Here is a 19,764-nt window from a genome sequence, read left to right on the forward strand (position 1 = left end):
AAAGGTAAAGCCGAGTAAGAATAGTGTTTAACTAAGTAAAAATAGTGTTTAACTAAGAAAACACTATTTCTTAGTGTTTAACTAAGAAATAGTGTTTAACTAAGAAAACTTATTTGAAAACAGAAAAGTACAAAAAACAGTAAAAAAATCCAAAAAAGACCAAAAGCAGTAAAAAAACGCAAAATGACAGTTTTTTGATATTTACGGACGGGATGTGATCTGACCATACTTTTGTTGTTGTTTCAGATTGATTTATATCATTTCTGATGGAAAGATTGAGTGTTTTGGTGGTGGGTAAGATACCTTCCCTTGAGTAATGTCTGAGTATTTAAGCACGTTAACAATAAATTTTCCGGTGACCGGAGGGTAGAGTGGCAAGCTGACATACGTGTTCCAGACTCAACAGTGGACATCAGGGACAACATACACGACGTTTGGTTGGGTATCGTTGACACAATTTTAGTATCGTTTGTGTACTAATTCCTTGAAATTTAAATGGTGGGGGTCACACTTGGCTCGGTCCAGTTGCACCCTCCATTGATTGCGACTTTCCGAGTTAACGGTCTTCATTCGGATATTTTGGTGCAAAAGAATTTATAGTAATATTGATTAACGACTACTCACAGGTTTTTTTCCTTATTAGAAACTACTTATCTCCCATTTAGACTCGAGAAACACCCCAATTTTGTCGAAAAACATTGGTTTTTGACCAAAGTGTTAACCCCAGAAATTTTGGATATCCGAGCGTTTCCGTTAGGAAAATCTTCTGCGCAGTGAGCTAGTAGGTAACTCGACCCCCTAACGAAAGAAACCGCGCGGAAAAGACTTAGTAGAAATTGGCGAAAATAAAACTTTTTCGATCAATTTTTTTTTGTAATTTTCCGAATTTCGTCAATATGATTTGAGATTCAAGTTTTTGAGTTTTTAGAGTTAGAGCGATAAACAATTTTGCGTTACGAGCGTAGTAGCACAACGTGTTACGATGCTAGGGCGATTTTTGAGTAACTCTCCGAATAACTCCGTGGATAGAGCTAGACTTGAAAATTTGAAAAGGAAGGAGTCAGGGGGTCCAAATTTGATAGTTTTTCGGCCAAATTTTTTGTTTCCTAGCCTATTTTGGTCCGGTTTTTTTCCAGTGCCGTACAGGGTTTCTACGCTCATTTCAAACTTTTTAAGCAATTTAAGTAAGAATTGCGGAAAAAGTCTCTGAGAACCTATATAGTTGGTGAAAAAAAGCCAACTTGACGAACGCGTTTTTGGTGATTTCGCAAAGACTAGCCAACTGATCGGAAAAATTTTGAAATCATAAGTCGATGTTTTTGACAATATTCCTGGACCGCAATCGTTTTAGGGTTGATAAATCGGAAATAAAAGTTTTGAGAATTTTTAAGTCCGGAGAGTCCCAATTTTAGGGAACCCTCCGAGCAGCAGAATTTTTTTAAAATTAACTTTTTATCCTACTGGGAAGGTTCACCGAGTCGGCCAACCAGTCTTAAGTAAGTTAGATTGCAAGCGGAGGCTTTACAGCGGTGAAAGTATCTTTTTTCGTGATTTTTGGGGAACCCTCCGAAGCAACCCTCCGGAGTCAGCTAAGTCCCTTAGCAACCCTCCTTGGCAGAAATTTTTCACGCAACCCTCCGAGACAATAAAAACCCCAGAGTGAAATTAGCTTGTTTTTACTCTTTTTGGAAGGAGCTCGAGACCACTTTAAGCGAAACTTGAAAAACTTTGATGGATTTTGAGAGAACCCTCCTAAATAACCCTCCGGAGTGACGTAAACCTCTTATTGACCCTACTCTTAGTGATTTACACCCTCCAAAGCAACTTAGGTGTTTAAGGTATCCTCCGAGGTAAACCTTCGAGATAACCCCCCAGAGTAAGCTAAGTGTCTTAACAACCCTCCGAAGTAACCCTCCAGAGTGACTTAAGCCCTTCAGCAACCCTCCTTAGTGAAAATTTGGAAGTACCCTCCGGGACAACTGAAACATCTTAGATATCCTTTCGAGGTCTAAATATCCTTTCGAGACGTGTATTTTGGCGAATATTGGCCCAGTTGACCCGGAGAATTGCGATTAACTTTAGATTCTAAATCGGGTTCATCAAAAAAAAAACCAAACAACATTTTTTGATTGTGATTTTGGTTGCAGGTTGCCTTGAGCTACTTGAAAGGAAGGCCCGGGCAATCCGCGAACACATAAAAGAAGACCTCGGTGAGTCTATTAGACAAGACACACTCACTTGAGAAGACAAAGTAGTTCCCTACTCTCGTGCACTTGGAGCTGTCCGGGTGTGGGAGAGCTTTTGCTTAGACTTTAGATATTTTAGATCAAGAGGTTGCCTTGAGCTACGTAGTAGGACAGCTCGGGCAATCGCAGGACATACAAAAGAAGACCTCGGTGAGTGTATTAGACAAGACACACTCACTTGAGAAGACAGTGTCCTGGGCTCCGTTCTTTTGGAGTGTTCGAATATAGGGAAGTATTTTTCTTTAAGACTACGTTTTACTTTTCTCTTACTGAAGCCATCACTGCTTTTTTTAAGAAAATTTTTTTGATTTTGTACAAAGAAGTGATTTGACACGTCTGTAGCGGTAAAGTGATACTTAAGAAACGGTCGCTGTCACCTATAGTGTATTCTTATCTGGTTATCAATTGTTTTTTGTTATAATATCTTGTAGAATTTTCTGATACTATTACACTAGGTGGTAGAGTGGAATTAGTAATAAATAAACACGGTGTGTAACTTTAGCTGAGTCATTAATAGTATCTCTACGAGATTGAAGGGATATTTTTGATATTGAAGGAGTTGATTATGCAGGCCTAGGCAAGTTTTTTTAAATTTATTTTTGAAGCTTGTGCATTGCCGTCAAAAGAAAGATTAATCACGAAACATGCAGCGTAGAGACTCGCTAGGAGAGTTAACTAAGATTCTTAGGCTGAGCACGGGAAGCACGCGGAGATTTAGATCACGGCGTAGCCAATCGTCGGTTAGTAGCATCACGGACGTTTTTGCTGAACCACTTCGGCTCGGGTGTACAGGGGCATCAAGCTATGTTGAAGTTTGAAAAGAGACGTCAGAGAGATGACGAAGTCAAAAACAAGTTTTTGGATGACCTCGAGTTACTCAGAAGGAGAAGCAACCCTGACGAGAGGATATTCGAGCTAAACTTGACTATTGCCTCAAAATTCATGGATGGAGTAAAAAATGATGAGCTAAAAACCATGTGAGCCAAAGAATTCACCCTATCGCTGGATCAAACGCCCAGGCCCGATGATTTGCTCATGAAATCGCGTGAATACTTGCTCGTAAAAGCAAGAGCGCAAACCGATACAGCAATTACGGCAATTTCAGTGGAACCAATACTGGCGCGAATCCCAGTTGGTATAGACCTCGTGATGACATGGACAAGAGGAGGTCAAGTGCAATTAAAGACTGCTAATAGCTTTTTGTCCTTATTATATATTACTTATATCCCATTTAGACCCGAGAAACACCCCAATTTTGTCGAAAATCAATGGTTTTTGGCCAAACTGTTAACCCCAGAAATTTTGGATATCCGAGCTTGTCCGAACAGCAAAAAGCTTCTGCGCAGTGAGCTACTAGGTAGTTCGACCCCTAACCAAAAAAAAAACGCGCGGAAAAAGACTTAGTAGAATTTGGCGAAAATAAATTTTTTTCGCTCAAATTTTTTTTGTATTTTTCCGAATTTCGTCAATATATTATTGAGAGTCGAGTTTTTGAGTAGTTGGATGAACAATTTTTTGTTAGGAGCGTGCTAGCACAACGTGCTAGGCTGCAAGGGCAATTTTTGAGTATGCCTCCGAATATTTCCGTGGATAGAGCTAGAGACTTAAATATTGGAAAAGGAAGGAATCAGGAGGTCCAAATTTGATAGTTTTTGACCAAATTTTTGTTTCCTAGCCAATTTTGGTCCGGTTTTTTGCAGTTTTTCAGTGCCGTACAGGGTTTTTGCGCTCATTTCAAACTTTTTTAAGCACGTTAAGTATGGATTGCGGAAAACGTATCTGATAACCTATATAGGATGTGAAAAAAGGCCAACTTAACGAACGCGTTTTTGGTGATTTCTCAATGACTAGCCAACTGATCGGAAAAATTTTGGTACCATAAGCCGATGTTTTGATCACTTTCCCGAACCGCACTTGTGTTTGGGTAGATAACTTCAGACTCAAGTTATCTACCCAAGTTATTTTTCAAGAAAAATTTTTTTTAATTTGTTAGTTCGCAGAGTCCAAATTTTAGGGAACTTCCGAGCGGCAGAAATTTTTATAAAATCACCTTTTCATCCTACTGGGAACGTTGACCGAGTCGGGCAACCCAATCCTAAGTAAATTAGACTGCAATCGGAAGCTTTACAGCGGTGAAAGTATCTGTTATTGTGATTTTTGGTGAACCCTCCGAAGCAACCATCCGGAGTCAGCTAAGCCCCTAGCAAACCTCGGTAGCAGAAACTTTTCACGCAACACTCCGAGACAATATAAAAAAACCAGAATGAATTTAGCTTGTTTTGGCTCTTTTTGGAAGTAGCAGGAGACCACATTAGGCAAAATTTGAAAAACTTTGCGGGATTTTGAGGGAACCCTCCGAAGTAACCCTCCGGAGTGACTTAAGCCTCTTATTGACCCTCCTAGTTAATTAAGGGGGACCCTCCGAAGCAATTTAGGTGTTTAAGGTACCCTCCGAGGTAAATCTCCGAGGTAACCCTCCAGAGTAAGCTAAGCGTCCTAAAAACCCTCCGAAGTAACCTTCCAGGGTGACTTAAGCCCTTTAACAACCCTCCTTAGTGAAAATTTGGAAGTACCCTCCGCGACAATTAAAACATCCTTAGATTCCTTTTGAGGTCTAACGAGAAGGTCGACTACTCACAATTTTGGAGAATAGTGGCCCAGTTGACCCGGAGAACTGCGATTAACTTTAGACTCTAAATCGGGTTCATCAAAAGTATCCGAACAAATTTTTTTTTGGTTGTGATTTTGGTTGTGTGGTGGCCTTGAGCTACTTGAAAGGAAGGCTCGGGCGATCCGGGAACACTTAAAAGAAGACCTCGGTGAGTCTATTAAACGAGAAACATTCACTTGAGAAGACTAAGTAGTTCCCTACTCTCGTACACTTGGAGCTGTCCGGGTGTGGGAGAGCTTTTGCTTAGACTCTAGAGATTTTTGATCGAGAGGTTGCTTTGAGCTACGTAGTAGGACAGCTCGAGCAATCGCAGGACATACAAAAGAATACCTCGGTGAGTGTATTAGACAAGACAAACTCACTTGAGTAGACAGTGTCCTGGGCTTCGTTCTTTTGGAGTTTTCCAATCTAGGGAAGTCTTTTTCTTTAAGACTACGTTTTAGTTTTCTCTTACTGAAGCCATCACTGCTTTTTTATGAAAATTTTTTTGATTTTGTACAAAGCAGTGATTTGACACGTCTGTAGCGGTAAAGTGATACTGACGAAAAAATCGCTTTCACCCATAGGGTATTCTTATCTGGTTATCAATTGTTTTTTGTGTGTTAGTTATAATATTAGTTATAATACTAATAGAAATTTTGTGATAGTGTTATACTAGGTGATAGAGTAGAATTAGTAATGATTGAACACGGTGTGTAACTTTAGCTGAGTCACTAAAAGCATCTCTAAAAGATTGAAGGGATAATTTTGATATTGAAGGAGTTGAGTATGCAGGCTTAGGCAAGTTTTTCTCAAGTTTATTTTTGGAGCTTGTGCATTGCCGTCAAAAGAAATTTTTTATCATGAAACATGCAGCGTAGAGACTCGCCAGGAGAATTAACTAAAATCCCCAAGCTGAGCACGGGAAGTACGCGGAGGTTTAGATCACGGCGTAGCCAACCCTCGATTAGTAGCATCACGGACGTTTTTGCTGGTGAAGCAGCAAGTGAAGGTAGTAGTGATTTTTCAGTGAGCGGAATGAAACTAAGAAGTGAGAAGAATCGAGATGGTGATGATGAAGAGGACGCCAAGGCCGGAGCGGCTAACGTGAAGACAACTGATCCATTCGAGGAAGGGGAGCAGACACTAATCCGACTTGACCACCACTATCGCGAGGACCCCGAAGAGCCTGGCGAGGAACCTGAGTGGGAAGAAACCGGGGAAACTCAAGAGCCCTCGGAGCGTTCCGAGGTAGGAATACGAGAGGAACTGTTGTTTAAGGGGACGTCTAAATCAGAGACCAAAGGCAATAGTCGGAGAAAGGAACAATCCTCTCTAGTCAAGCAGGGCAAGAATGCGATGATGTCGAGCATAAGTCTAAGAGAAGAGCTACCAAGTTCAAAAGCGAAAAGAAGCTTCAAGACGATGTGCGGTTTTTTTTTAATTTTCCGAATTTCGTCAATATGATTTGAGAATCAAGTTTTTGAGTTTTTAGAGTTAGAGCGATAAACTTTTTTGAGCGGCCATTTTTGAGTAACCCTCCGAATAACTCCGTGGATAGACTTAGAGACTTGAAGATTTGAAAAGGAAGGAATCAGGGGGTCCAAACTTGATAGTTTATTGGCCAAATTTTTTGTTTCCTAGCCTGTTTTGGTCCGGTTTTTTCCAGTGCCGTACAGGGATTCTACGCTCATTTCAAACTTTTTAAGCACTTTAAGTAAGAATTGCGGAAAAAGTCCCTGAGAACCTATATAGATGGTGAAAAAAGGTCAACTTGACGAACGCGTTTTTGGTGATTTCTCAAAGACTAGCTAACTGATCGGAAAAATTTTAGTACCATAAGTCGATGTTTTTAACAATATTCCTGGACCGCAATCGTTTTAAGGTTGATAATTCAGGAAATAAAATTTTTAAGTCCGGAGGGTCCCAGTTTTAGGGAACCCTCCGAGCAGCAGAAATTTTTACAAAATCACCTTTTTATCCTACTGGGAAGGTTGACCGAGTCGGCCAGCCCAGTCTTAAGTAAGTTAGATTGCAAGCGGAGGTTTTACAGCGGTGAAAATATCTGCTTTTGTGATTTTTGGGGAACCCTCCGAAGCAACCCTCCAGGGTCAGCTAAGCCTCTTAGCAACCCTCATTAGCAGAAAATTTTCACGCAACCCTCCGAGACATTAAAAAACCCCAGAGTGAATTTAGCTTGTTTTGACTCTTTTTGGAAGTAGCTTGAGACCACTTTAAGCGAAACTTGAAAAACTTGGAAATTTGAGGGAACCCTCTTAAGTAACCCTCCGGAGTGACTTAAGCCTCTTATTGACCCTCTTAGTGATTTGGACTCTCCAAAGCAACTTAGGTGTTTAAGGTACCCTCCGAGGTAAACCTCCGAGATAACCCTCCAGAGTGACCTAAGCCCTTTAACAACCCTCCTTAGTGAAAATTTGGAAGTACCCTCCGGGACAACTGAAACATCCTTAGATATGCTTTCGAGGTCTAAATAGAAGATCGACTACTCACGAGACATGTATTTTGGAGAATAGTGGCCCAGTTGACCCGGAGAATTGAGATTAACTTTAGATTCTAAATCGGGTTCATCAAAAAAACCCAAACAACATTTTTTTGATTGTTATTTTGGTTGTGTGGTTGCCTTGAGCTACTTGAAAGGAAGGCCCGGGCAATCCGCGAACACATAAAAGAAGACCTCGGTGAGTCTATTAGACAAGACTCACTCACTTGTGAAGACAAAGTAGTTCCCTACTCTCGTACACTTGGAGCTGTCCGGGTGTGGGAGAGGTTTCCTTGAGCTACGTAGTAGGACAGCTCGGGCAATCAGAGGACATACAAAAGAAGACATCGGTGAGTGTATTAGACAAGACACACTTACTTGAGAAGACAGTGTCCTGGGCTTCGTTTTTTTGGAGTGTTTCAATCTAGGAAAGTCTTTTTCTTTAAGACTACGTTTTACTTTTCTCTTACTGAAGCCATCACTAATTTTTTAAGAAAACTTTTTGATTTTACACGAAGCAGTGATTTGATACGTCTGTAGCGGTAAAGTGATACTTAAGAAAAGATCGCTGTTACCTATAGTGTATTCTTATCTGGTTATCAATTGTTTTTTGTGTGTTAGTTATAATACCTTGTAAATTTTTGTGATACTGTTATACTAGGTGATAGAGTGGAATTAGTAAAAAATAAACACGGTGTGTACCTTTAGCTGAATCATCAATAGTATCTCTAAGAGATTGAAGGGATATTTCGATATTGAAGGAGTTGATTATGCAGGCCTAGGCAAGTTTTTTTAATTTTTTTTTTGGAGCTTGTGCATTGCCGTCAAAAGAAAGTTTTTAATCACAAAACATGCAGCGTAGAGACTCGCTAGGAGAGTTAACTAAGCTTCCCAGGCTGAGCACGGGAACCACTCGGAGATTTAGATCACAGCGTAGCCAATCCTCGGTTAGTAGCATCACGGACGTTTTTGCTGAACCACTTCGGCTCGGGTGAACAGGGGCATCAAGCTATGTTGAAGTTTGAACAGAGGCGTCAAAGAGATGACGAAGTCAAATACAAGTTTTTGGATGACCTCGAGTTACTCGAGAAGGAGAAGCAACCCTAACGAGAGGATATTTGAGCGAAACTTGACTTTTGCCTCAAAATTCATGAATGGAGTAAAAAGTGATGAGCTTAAAACCATGTGAGCCAAACAATTCACCCTATCGCTGGATCAAATGTCCACGCCCGATGATTTGCTCATGAAGTCGCGTGAATACTCGCTCATAAAAGCAAGAGCGCAAATCGATACAGCAATTACGTCAACTTCAGTGGAACAAATACTGGTGCGAATCCCAGTTGGTATAGACCTCGTGATGACATGGACAAGAGGAGGTCAAGTGCAATTAAAGACTGCTAATAGTTTATTGTCCTTATTATAGATTACTTATATCCCATTTAGACCCGAGAAACACCCCAATTTTGTCGAAAATTAATGGTTTTCGACCAAACTGTTAACCTCAGAAATTTGGGAAAAAGCTTCTGCGCAGTGAGCTACTAGGTTTTTTGACCCCCTAACTAAAGAAAACACGCGGAAAAAGACTTAGTATAATTTGGCGAAAATTAAAATTTTTCGCTCAAATTTTTTTGTAATTTTCGATTTTCGTCAATATATTATTGAGAATCGAGTTTTTGAGAGTTTGGATAAATATTATTTCATTAGGAGCGTGCTAGTACAACGTGCAAGGCTGCAAGGGCAATTTTTGTGTAAACATCCGAATAAATCCGTCGATAGAGTTAGAGACTTAAATATTGGAAAAGGAAGGAATCAGGAGGTCCAAATTTGATAGTTTTTGGCTAATTTTTTTTGTTTCCTAGCCAATTTTGGGCCAGTTTTTTGCAATATTCCAGTGCCGTACAGGGTTTCTACGCTACTTCAAATTTTCTTAGGCACTTTAGGTAAGGATTGCGGAAAAAGTATCTGAGAACCTATATAGGATGTGAAAAAAGGGCAACTTAACAAACGCGTTTTTGCTGATTTCTCAATGACTAGCCAACTGATAAGTCGATGTTTTGATCACTTTCCTGGACCGCACTTGTATTTGGGTAGATAACTTCAGAAAAGAAAACTTTTTTGAAAATTGTTAGTTCAGAGAACTCAAATTTTAGGGAACCCTCCGAGCCTCAGAAATTTTTATAAAATCACCTTTGATCCTACTGGGAAGGTTGACCGAGTCGGCCAACCCAGTCTCAAGTAAATAAGACTGCAATCGGAAGCTTTACAGCAGTGAAAGTATCTGTTTTCGTGATTTTTGGTGAACGCTCCGAAGCAACCATCCGGAGTCAGCTAAGCCCCTAGCAACCCTCGGTAGCAGAAGTTTTTCACGCAACACTCCGAGACAATTAAAAAAAAACCCAGAGTGAATTCAGTTTGTTTTGACTCTTTTTGGAAGTAGCTGGAGACCCCATTAGGCAAAATTTGAAAAACTTTGAGGGATTTTGAGGGAACCCTCCGAAGTAACCCTCCGGAGTGATCTAAGCCTCTTATTGACCCTCTTAGTGAATTAAGGGGGACCCTCCGAAGCAATTTAGGTGTTTAAGGTACCCTCCGAGGTAACCCTCCAGAGTAAGCTAAGCGTCTTAAAAACCCTCCGAAATAACCTTCCAGAGTGACTTAAGCCCTTTAACAACCCTCCTTATTGAAAATTTGGAAGTACCCTCCGGGACAATTAAAACATCCTTAGATATCCTTTTGAGCTCTAACGAGAAGGTCGACTACTCACCATTTTGGAGAATATTGGCTCAGGTGACCCGGAGAATTGGGATTAACTTTAGATTCTAAATCGCGTTCATCAAAAGTATCCGAACAAAATTTTTTTTGATTGTGCCTTTGGTTGTGTGGTGGCCTTGAGCTACTTGAGCCTTGGCCTTGAGCTACTTGAGCTAACGCGTTTTTGCTGATTTCTCAATGACTAGCCAACTGATAAGTCGATGTTTTGATCACTTTCCTGGACCGCACTTGTATTTGGGTAGATAACTTCAGAAAAGAAAACTTTTTTGAAAATTGTTAGTTCGGAGAACTCAAATTTTAGGGAACCCTCCGAGCCTCAGAAATTTTTATAAAATCACCTTTGATCCTACTGGGAAGGTTGACCGAGTCGGCCAACCCAGTCTCAAGTAAATAAGACTGCAATCGGAAGCTTTACAGCAGTGAAAGTATCTGTTTTCGTGATTTTCGGTGAACGCTCCGAAGCAACCATCCGGAGTCAGCTAAGCCCCTAGCAACCCTCGGTAGCAGAAATTTTTCACGCAACACTCCGAGACAATTAAAAAAAACCCAGAGTGAATTCAGTTTGTTTTGACTCTTTTTGGAAGTAGCTGGAGACCCCATTAGGCAAAATTTGAAAAACTTTGAGGGATTTTGAGGGAACCCTCCGAAGTAACCCTCCGGAGTGATCTAAGCCTCTTGTTGACCCTCTTAGTGAATTAAGGGGGACCCTCCGAAGCAATTTAGGTGTTTAAGGTACCCTCCGAGGTAACCCTCCAGAGTAAGCTAAGCGTCTTAAAAACCCTCCGAAATAACCTTCCAGAGTGACTTAAGCCCTTTAACAACCCTCCTTATTGAAAATTTGGAAGTACCCTCCGGGACAATTAAAACATCCTTAGATATCCTTTTGAGCTCTAACGAGAAGGTCGACTACTCACCATTTTGGAGAATATTGGCCCAGGTGACCCGGAGAATTGGGATTAACTTTAGATTCTAAATCGCGTTCATCAAAAGTATCCGAACAAAATTTTTTTTGATTGTGCCTTTGGTTGTGTGGTGGCCTTGAGCTACTTGAAAAGAAGGCTCGGGCAATCCAGGAACAAATAAAAGAAGACCTCGGTGAGTCTATTAGACAAGACACGCTCACTTGAGAAGACAAAGTAATTCCCTACTCTCGTACACTTGGAGCTGTCCGGATGTGGGAGAGCTTTTGCTTAGACTCTAGAGATTTTTGATCAGAGGTTGCCTTGAGCTTTGTAGTAGGACAGATCGAGCAATCGCAGGACATACAAAAGAATATCTCGGTGAGTGTATTAGACAAGACAAACTCACTTGACAATACAGTGTCCTGGTCTTCGTTCTTTAGGAGTGTTCCAATCTAGGGATGTCTTTTTCTTTAAGACTAAGTTTTTTCTAATCTGTTACTGAAGCCATCACTGCTCTTTTATGAAAAATTGTTTGATTTTAAACGAAGCAGTGACTTAATACGTCTGTAGCGGTAAAGTGATACTGAAGAAAAAATCGCTGTCACCTATAGGGTATTCTTTTTATCTGTTTATCAATTGTTTTTTTGTGTGTTAGTTATAATATCTTGTGAAATTTTGAGATAGTGCTACACTAGGTGATAGAGTGGAATTAGTAATGATTAAACACGGAGTGTAACTTTAGCTGAGTCACTAATAGCATCTCTAAGAGATTGAAGGGATATTTTTGATATTGAAGGAGTTGAGTATGCAGGCTTAGGCAAGTTTTTTTTTAAGTTTATTTTTGGAGCTTGTGCATTGCCGTCAAAAGAAAGTTTTTACTCACGAAACATGCAGCGTAGAGACTCGCCAGGAGAATTAACTAAAATCCCCAGGCTGAGCACGGGAAGCACGCGGAGGTTTAGATCACGGCGTAGCCAACCCTCGATTAGTAGAATCACGGACGTTTTTGCTGGTGAAGCAGCAAGTGAAGGTCATAGTGATCTTTCAGTGAGCGGAATGAAACTAAGAAGTGAGAAGAATCGAGATGGTGATGATGAACGGGACGCCGAGGCCGGAGCGGCTAACGTGAAGACAACTGATCCCTTCAAGGAAAGGGAGCAGACACTAATCCGACCCGACCACCACCATCGCGAGGACCCCGAAGAGCCTGGCGAGGAACCTGAGCGGGAAGAAACCGGAAAAACTCAAGAGCCCTCGGAGCGTTCCGAGGTAGGAATTCGAGAGGAACTGTTGTTTAAGGGGACGTCTAAATCAGATACCAAAGGCAATAGTCGGAGAAAGGAACAATCCTCTCTAGTCAAGCATGGCAAGAATGCGATGATGTCGAGCATAAGTCTAAGAGAAGAGCTACCAAGTTCAAAAGCGAAAAAAAAAGCTTCAAGACGATGTGCGATGAGCGCATGACGTGGCTCCGAACTGTTGGATTGTCCTCTGGATATGACGGTACGGGGCTGATGCACTCGGTCTTGGACTTCACACCTAGCCCGAGACTGGAGAGGAGCAAGAAAGCGTTGTCTGACTCGCCAACTAGACCAATGTCAGATTGGATAACAGTGGGAGCATCGTCGTCATACGACAGGCTGATGATGTCGATGGGCACACAGAAGGGTGCTGCATCGTCAAGTTTCCAGCTGCAACCTCAATTGACGTCATCGTCCCTGGGTCTTACTCCAGTGCTGGGAATGGCTAGCGACTTGATGTCATGTTTGCCGGTGTAATGACAGGCCTTCAAGAACTACGACACGATTTGACCAAGAGGTTGGATCGAGTCGAAGGAAGGGCTCAAAAGGCCATGAAAGATTGAGAGACGAGCTGACAGATGTGAAGTCACAAGCCAGAAGTGATCATGCCCAGCTGATTCGGGACACCGATCAGTGCCTGGCAGAAAGCTTGGCGCTGGCAAACAAGGAGTCACAAGAAAGAGACATTAAGATGACAAGAGAGATTGTGCGGTACCTACGCTCATACTATGACTAGTCCGGAGAAAAGGTTAGATGCCAAGACTGACCTTAGGATGCGGAAGCTTGATGAGATCTTGAGCAATGGCTCCATGATACATAACATGTTATCTAACCCTTTTTCTCCCTCTCAAGAAGTCCAACAAGGATTGAAAATTAAATACTGCACGATATAACAAATGAAGTTTTAGTGCTCCGAAGGATTGACTGAATTAGAAAGAATGATATAATTCCTAACTCCGGCGGATTATAATCCCTAGTTATAAATAGGTAAACTCTAACTGCGCTGAAACGAAATACTAGTACGAATATAAATGACTAAATGCGAGTTTTCAAGTTTTTGATTGAGTTTAGCTGTCCCCTTCCATGAATTTTTCTAGCTCGTCGTTAAAAATTTCACTGTCTAAATCGATGTAGTTGTCGAAACTATTCACCGCATCTCTCAAGGATTCGTCAGTAGAGGCGATGGAGAATTGATCAGGAGATGGAGGGTACGCTGGGCCCGGTGCACAGTCCTCCGGTAGAGTGTCGCAAATGTGGGTCTGGTTATCCGCGGGATTCTCTCTGAAGGTTTGTGTGGGGGAGCCCGAGCTGTCACCCTCGTCCAGAGATATAGGGTTATTAGCGGAGCCTGGTTGGTTTTCGAACTCGTCTATAATATCTATGTAATATCGCTTGCCATAGAATTGTGGGGGACCAACATTTCGACTTGAACGTCTGAATTTAAATTCATTACCGGTGATAATGATTTCCTTAGGATGTCTTTCCTCACTAGTTGCAATTTCGTCAGAGGAGTCCTCTATCTCATAGACTGGAAATTTGACCGGATTCTCTCCTTCCAATGCTTTTGTTGAATCCGATGGAGTGTTTGGGCCCTCTGTTGTCGTAGCGGTAGAAGATTCGCCAGGTGGGTGTGAGGTAGTTTGAGGTGCTGGCTTTATACTAAATGGGCATTCCGCTGTAACTGTAGATTGAAGTCGTTCGTCTAAAATCTCAGATTTCATAATAGTTTGATATGTTTGAGGATCTAATGATGGGGTAGGTTCTTCGTTAAAAATGAGATTATCTGAAATGAAGCGTTTTCTTATCATTTCTCTGCATAGAAAACCTCCCGCAATCCATTCCCAATCACTAATGTCCGACGTATCCGACGGAATGAAGATGAATTCACCATCTGCTAAGTATCCTGTGTTCGAAGTTGAAGCTTTATTTCGGTTTCGCTTCGATTTGTTGAATTTAGTAGGCTGTTTTGTTCCTCTAGATCTGGTGGTGACCGGGGTGAAAGACTCTGTGTGTCGTCCTGTCTTAGTGTCTGGTTTCCGCGTCTGATGTGTCTTCGATTCGTTTGTCTTTCTTGTACCTACTTGTAAATCACTGTTAGAAAAAGAGGGAAAAGAGATATTCCCTTTGGATGAACGGATTGTAGAGGAATTAGACTTTGGGATGAGGATGTCCGATTTGCTAATGATTTTTCCGTCGGATAGTTCAACCGTGGATTTTGTTGAGTTTATTATTTTTTGACCTAGTTGTTTATAGAAGGGATTTCCGTTTATACTTCCGTTGATTTTTCGTAGTAAATTACCTTTAAACGGGCTGTTTAAGGACACTCGGGAAGATGAAGGTTTTGAGGTTGTAGGAAGGTCTGAGTCGTAGTCTTTTTCCAATGGTGACTGGTTCTTTTTCGGTACAAGAAAGTATTTGTATCCGTCCTCTATCCGATCGTCAGCGTTCCAGTCAAGGGCCCTTTCTCTGCTTAAGATCGACTTCCCTTTGTCTAAAAAACCACCGGATAATTTAGTAGATGCCAATTGCTTCCAGATCGTGTTCGGTTTTCTAGTAAAGTGTATTTCGAACGGTGAGCTTTTTATTTTTGATTGAAAGGAAGATCGTAAACACCAAATGATTTTCGAAATGGCAGTTTGTAATGTAGGTTTTACAGTAATGTTGTTCTAAAGACATTGCTAATAATTTGATTTTTACAGTATGAACAAGATTTTCTACAGGACCGTTAAAACGATGGTCCCCAACTGTACAAAATATTAATTTGATATTAAGAGAATTACAAAATAATTTAAAATCCTGACTAGTAAAACAGGACGCGTGGTCAACACGAATAGAGTTAGGAATCCCATGGAGGTAAAAATAATCTTGAAGGAATCCGATTACCGTATTTGATGACGTTGAAGATGTAATTTTTGCTGATGGGAATTTTGAAAAACGATCTATACATAATATGATGTACTTACTGTTTCCCCAGTTGTTGTCTAATGGGCCGGCAAAATCAAGGTTTAATTCCTCATTAGGTTCAAATAAAGCAGGAAGTTCGCTATTTTGTGTAGTTGGTATGATGCTTTTTTTATTCTTGCCGGTTTGGGTGCATTGTGCAATTAATCCCGTGGAAGTAAATTTGCCGGTTTATATGTGGCCACCAAATATATTGTGCCAGGTATTTCATACCGAATTGGCCAGGGTGAGATTCATGTAAAGTTTTTAAAACGGCGTTTCTAAGTGTAAACGGAATAACCAATTTTCCATCCATATATAATAGTCCGTCGGATTCATGAAGGTCTTTCGAAAATTGGTGTAAGTAACGGGAATTTGCGTTGATGTTTTCTACTTTTTTCTGTAAAGCCTTCACAATTGGATTTGACATCTCATCATCTTCCCTTTAAAAAGCAACCAACTTTGCATTGAATAATGTATTTAAATCCAAAGGTATTTCAGGTAACTTGAGGTTTTCTCGAAACTTAGTTACTAACTTTTTGTGCTCTGAGGAAATTTGGAAATCAATAGAGAGCTGTATCCCGGAAGTGGAAGGATTTAATACAATTCGATTATTTGACATATTTACACTTTTTATAAGTTTGAGATCCGAAGGATTACTAATTAAGCTACTGTTAAGAATTACAAAATAAATAAAGGCTGAATTTGATAGAAAGATTTTAGTAGAATCGGTGCTTGAGAAATCCGAGGGAATACATTTAGAGTTACAAAATTCTGTTCTATAGTGTTTTTGATTGCAGTTTGAGATGGAAGAATTGACGAAATTCACTGCTGTAATTATTACGTGATTTCGTAATTTCATGTACTGGGAACTTTCCGAAATTGAATTAATTGAATTACGTAATGAATTTTCATTATCCATTTGAGTGCATTATATATTTTTTGGTAGTTGCAACTACGAATTCGTCGTCGTAATGTGATGGGGGAATGGCTTTACCCGAAGGAGTTCTTGAAATTAGGTCGGTAAAACCCATATCTTTTCCCGCTAAATGCTTGATAGTAAAATTGAATGGTAGAAAACGATCTACCCATCTTGTCAATCGGCTTTGGTACGTTTTGTTTCCGTGATTAGGTGACAAAGCGGAAAGGAGAGCTTTGTGGTCGGTAATAAATTCAAATTCGGAGCCGTAGAGATAATTTTTGTAATGTTCCACCGCCGATACAACTCCTAATAACTCTAATTCGTTTGATGAATATTTGGATTCATGAGGATTTAAAAATCTTGAAGCAAATGACACTGTTTTCCAAACGTTTTCATGGAGTTGTTCAAGGCATGCACCTAACCCATTATGTGAAGCATCGGTTTTTACTCTCGTGGGCTTTCTTACGTCGAAGTGGGTGTTTTCAGTAAGGTTTACTATTTCTGATTTAATCTTATCGAATGCTTTTGAGTGATCTTCGTTCCAAAGGAAAATTGACTTCTTGTTTAAAAGAGGTCTAAGCAGGCTTCCGAGGGATTAGTTGACCCGAAGAATGATCTTAATTCTTTTAGATTCTTTGGAATTGGAATCTCTTTGATTGCCTTGGTTTTATCGAATAGTGGGGCGATTCCGGATTTCGATATTTTAAAGCCGAGCCATTCGATTTCTTTTGGAAGAATTTGCATTTTGACCATTTAACTGCGAAATTGTAACTATCTAGCGTCGATAAAATTTTATAAACAACTTTCTTGTGATCGTTAAAACTTTCTTTGGAAGCAACTAATATGTCGCCAAGGTAACAATTTGTAAAATAAATATTTCCCAGAGTTGAGTCCATGACTCTTTGAGACTCGTTTGGCATATCGTCGAGTCCGTAAATACCGGTTAAAAATTGATAAGTGCCTGTTATATCTCCGCCAACTAGGCTAAAATTGCCTTGGCCGCTAGTAACAATGTCTAGCGAGAGTTGACTATATGCATTCTTTAGGTCTAGATTTGTAAACCATACTTCTCCGGCAGAATTGTTTGAAATTTGAGCCGCTACGTTATCCACTAATTCGTGTATATTGGGAATCTGATATTTGTTCTTAAAAATTTGTTTGTTGATAAATTTTGAATCTAGAGCAGCTTTATCGATTTGTCTTTTTTACAAGTGATAACTATCGGACTAATAAATCTGTCCTCGTCGCAGTTTTCTAATTTTTTGATGTGTCTATCGGATTTAAGTCTGTATAGTTCTGATTTTACTGAATCCAGTGAGTGTAAAGGGACCCTCCTGCCTTTTAGTTGAAATGGCTTTAGTGGTTCGTGAAAGTGTGTTATTTTTGTTTGATTTTTTATGTTTCCAATCCGAAGGAATAATTGTTTGAAGATTTTGGAAATCATTTCTTTTTCATTATCTATGTCAAGTGAGGTAACTGAATTGATAGACTTACAAGTTCTCTTGTTGGTGAGTGTTGTGTTTTGTTTTTGTGAAACTTCGATTCCGACTTTTGGTAAATTGTCGTTTCCCCAAAATGTTTTTTCATGACCTTGAGTTAAGAAGAAGTGGCATTCCTTGTGAGACCATCCATTTGAGAAAATTGGGACGATTAGCTTTTCAGTGATATTTATTGCATTGTTCGTAAATCCGCAATAGAGTTCTTTAGTCGCTTTGTCCACTGGATAGATTTTCACATAAGGGTCTCGTAACTTCAACTCGTCTAACACATTCTGTTTAGGGAAGCTTACAGGGCTTGCTGAATCCACCTGTATATTGAGAATTACTTGATTTTCATTTCCTAAGCCGATATTTAGTAGTTTCTTCAGTTCCTTTCCTTGATCGTCGTAGATAGTTGTTACGTTTAATACAGAGTAATCATCGTTATCGCTCTGTCCGGACTCCGACCATGCGTTGATTACTCCATAGCATTCTCTAGGTCGATATGTACATCCGGTTTATCCGAAGGATAATTATGATCTGTATTATTTACAATTTGACTATCCACAATATTTACATTTTTACGGCGTGATTTACAGAGCCTAGTAAAATGTCCTCAATATTTACAAGTCGTACAAGTCGTATCTTTAGCGGGGCACACCGCTAGATGTCCTTTTGTAAAATTTCCGCCCCATTTCATACATGTGTTAGTTCTTTCGATGTTTAGGGTGGATTCTCTTTTTACATTAAAATGATTAAAAGATTTGTTGGAAGAATATCCGTTGGATTTAAAAGTACTCGTCATTTTGATGTGGTTTGTTATTCCTTTTTCGTCAGTCAGGGCTACATTTAAGGCTTCTAGTGGAGGTAGGGTTTCCATGAGAGTTTCCGTTGGATGTCTGGAGTTCTTCATGTTATTGATAAAAATATCTCGAATCCATTCATCTTCTCCTGTGGGAATGTTACATCTTCTTGCCATTTCTGCAAGTGCCCCCCAGAATTGTTCTAATGATTCTCTGTCCCTCTGTTTTCTGTTTAATAGGTCTTTCGAAGGTGATGTTTGTTTTTCTCACAAAAGCTACGGACAAATTTTCCCAAAATTCTTTGAAAGAAATTTGTAGAACTTTAACTCTCGTGAACTTTTGGCCGAATATTTTCTTTCCTTGGTTTCCGAGGGCTAGATAGAGTATGGATCTGAGTTTTTTGTCCGCCTCATCCAGTCTCATGTCGTTGAATTTCTTGGTTTCTGACTTTATTGAGGCCATTTATTCATCATCGAATCTCTTTTGTTCTCGAATATTCCTCTCGGTGCGAGATGTTTTTTGAGCGTCGGATTCGTTTTTTGGCGGATTTTCTAATGTTGGGGGAAGTGGGTGATATCGTTCCGATGGATTCAAGAGATTTTCGATATCGATATTCTCCTTAGCGATTATTGCTAGCTGGAATAGATCGCTCCACTCTTCCCAAGGAATTTGTGGGTCCACTGTGTGGTTTTGCGAAATTGAAGGTATACCTCTCACGTTTGATTCGTTGCTGTTTGACTGCGCCATGATAAAATGTTTCTTTGTTACGGATAGTTGTACTTAGTTACAAATAAGATATGTTTAAAAGTGAATTAATCTCTAAATTAAAACATTAAAAAAGTGAGCGGTCATTCTCTCCGTCGGAGAGAATGAAGATAACAAGGTCAAATCTAAATTAACCAGTTAAGATACTTTCAGACTAATTAAATGAAATAAGAGGAATGGTGAGATTCGCAACATGGCAGGTAAGATTCTCATCGAATGGTAAGATTCGCATCACAGGCGAAAAGATGCGTCAAAGAGATGAGGAAGCCAAAGATAAGTTTTTGGATGACCTCGAACTACTCAGAAGGAGAAGCAACCCTGACGAGAAGATATTCGAGCGGAACAAGACTATTGCCTCAAAATTCATGGATGGAGTAAAAAGAGATGGGCGAAAAACCATGTTGGCGGCACACTTCACCCTATCGTTGGATCGAAAGCCCACGACCGATGATTTGCGCATGAAGTCGCGTGAATATTTGCTCATA

At 40.2% G+C, this 19,764-nt stretch overlaps 1 protein-coding gene across 1 annotated transcript; it reads left to right on the forward strand.

Annotated features, from left to right (window-relative positions):
- Positions 1-5,766: 5,766 nt before the first annotated feature.
- On the forward strand, positions 5,767-12,534 carry LOC134856160 (serine/arginine-rich splicing factor 4-like). Its single transcript, XM_063872524.1, has 2 exons — positions 5,767-6,292; positions 12,119-12,534. The coding sequence occupies exons 1-2, from the start codon at positions 5,767-5,769 to the stop codon at positions 12,532-12,534; spliced, it is 942 nt and encodes a 313-aa protein (XP_063728594.1).
- Positions 12,535-19,764: the final 7,230 nt, after the last annotated feature.

This window comes from Symsagittifera roscoffensis, unplaced genomic scaffold, assembly GCF_963678635.1.
Source record: "Symsagittifera roscoffensis unplaced genomic scaffold, txSymRosc1.1 SCAFFOLD_60, whole genome shotgun sequence".
Taxonomy (NCBI): domain Eukaryota; kingdom Metazoa; phylum Xenacoelomorpha; order Acoela; family Convolutidae; genus Symsagittifera; species Symsagittifera roscoffensis.

What these genes read in the sequence shown, in the direction of transcription:
- LOC134856160 (XM_063872524.1), top strand. Translation starts at nt 5,767, where the DNA reads ATGCAGCGTAGAGACTCGCCAGGAGAATTAACTAAAATCCCCAAGCTG. An exon ending in TCTAAGAGAAGAGCTACCAA is followed by an intron (nt 6,293 to 12,118) that starts GTTCAAAAGCGA and finishes GTGATCTTTCAG; the next exon opens with TGAGCGGAATGAAACTAAGA.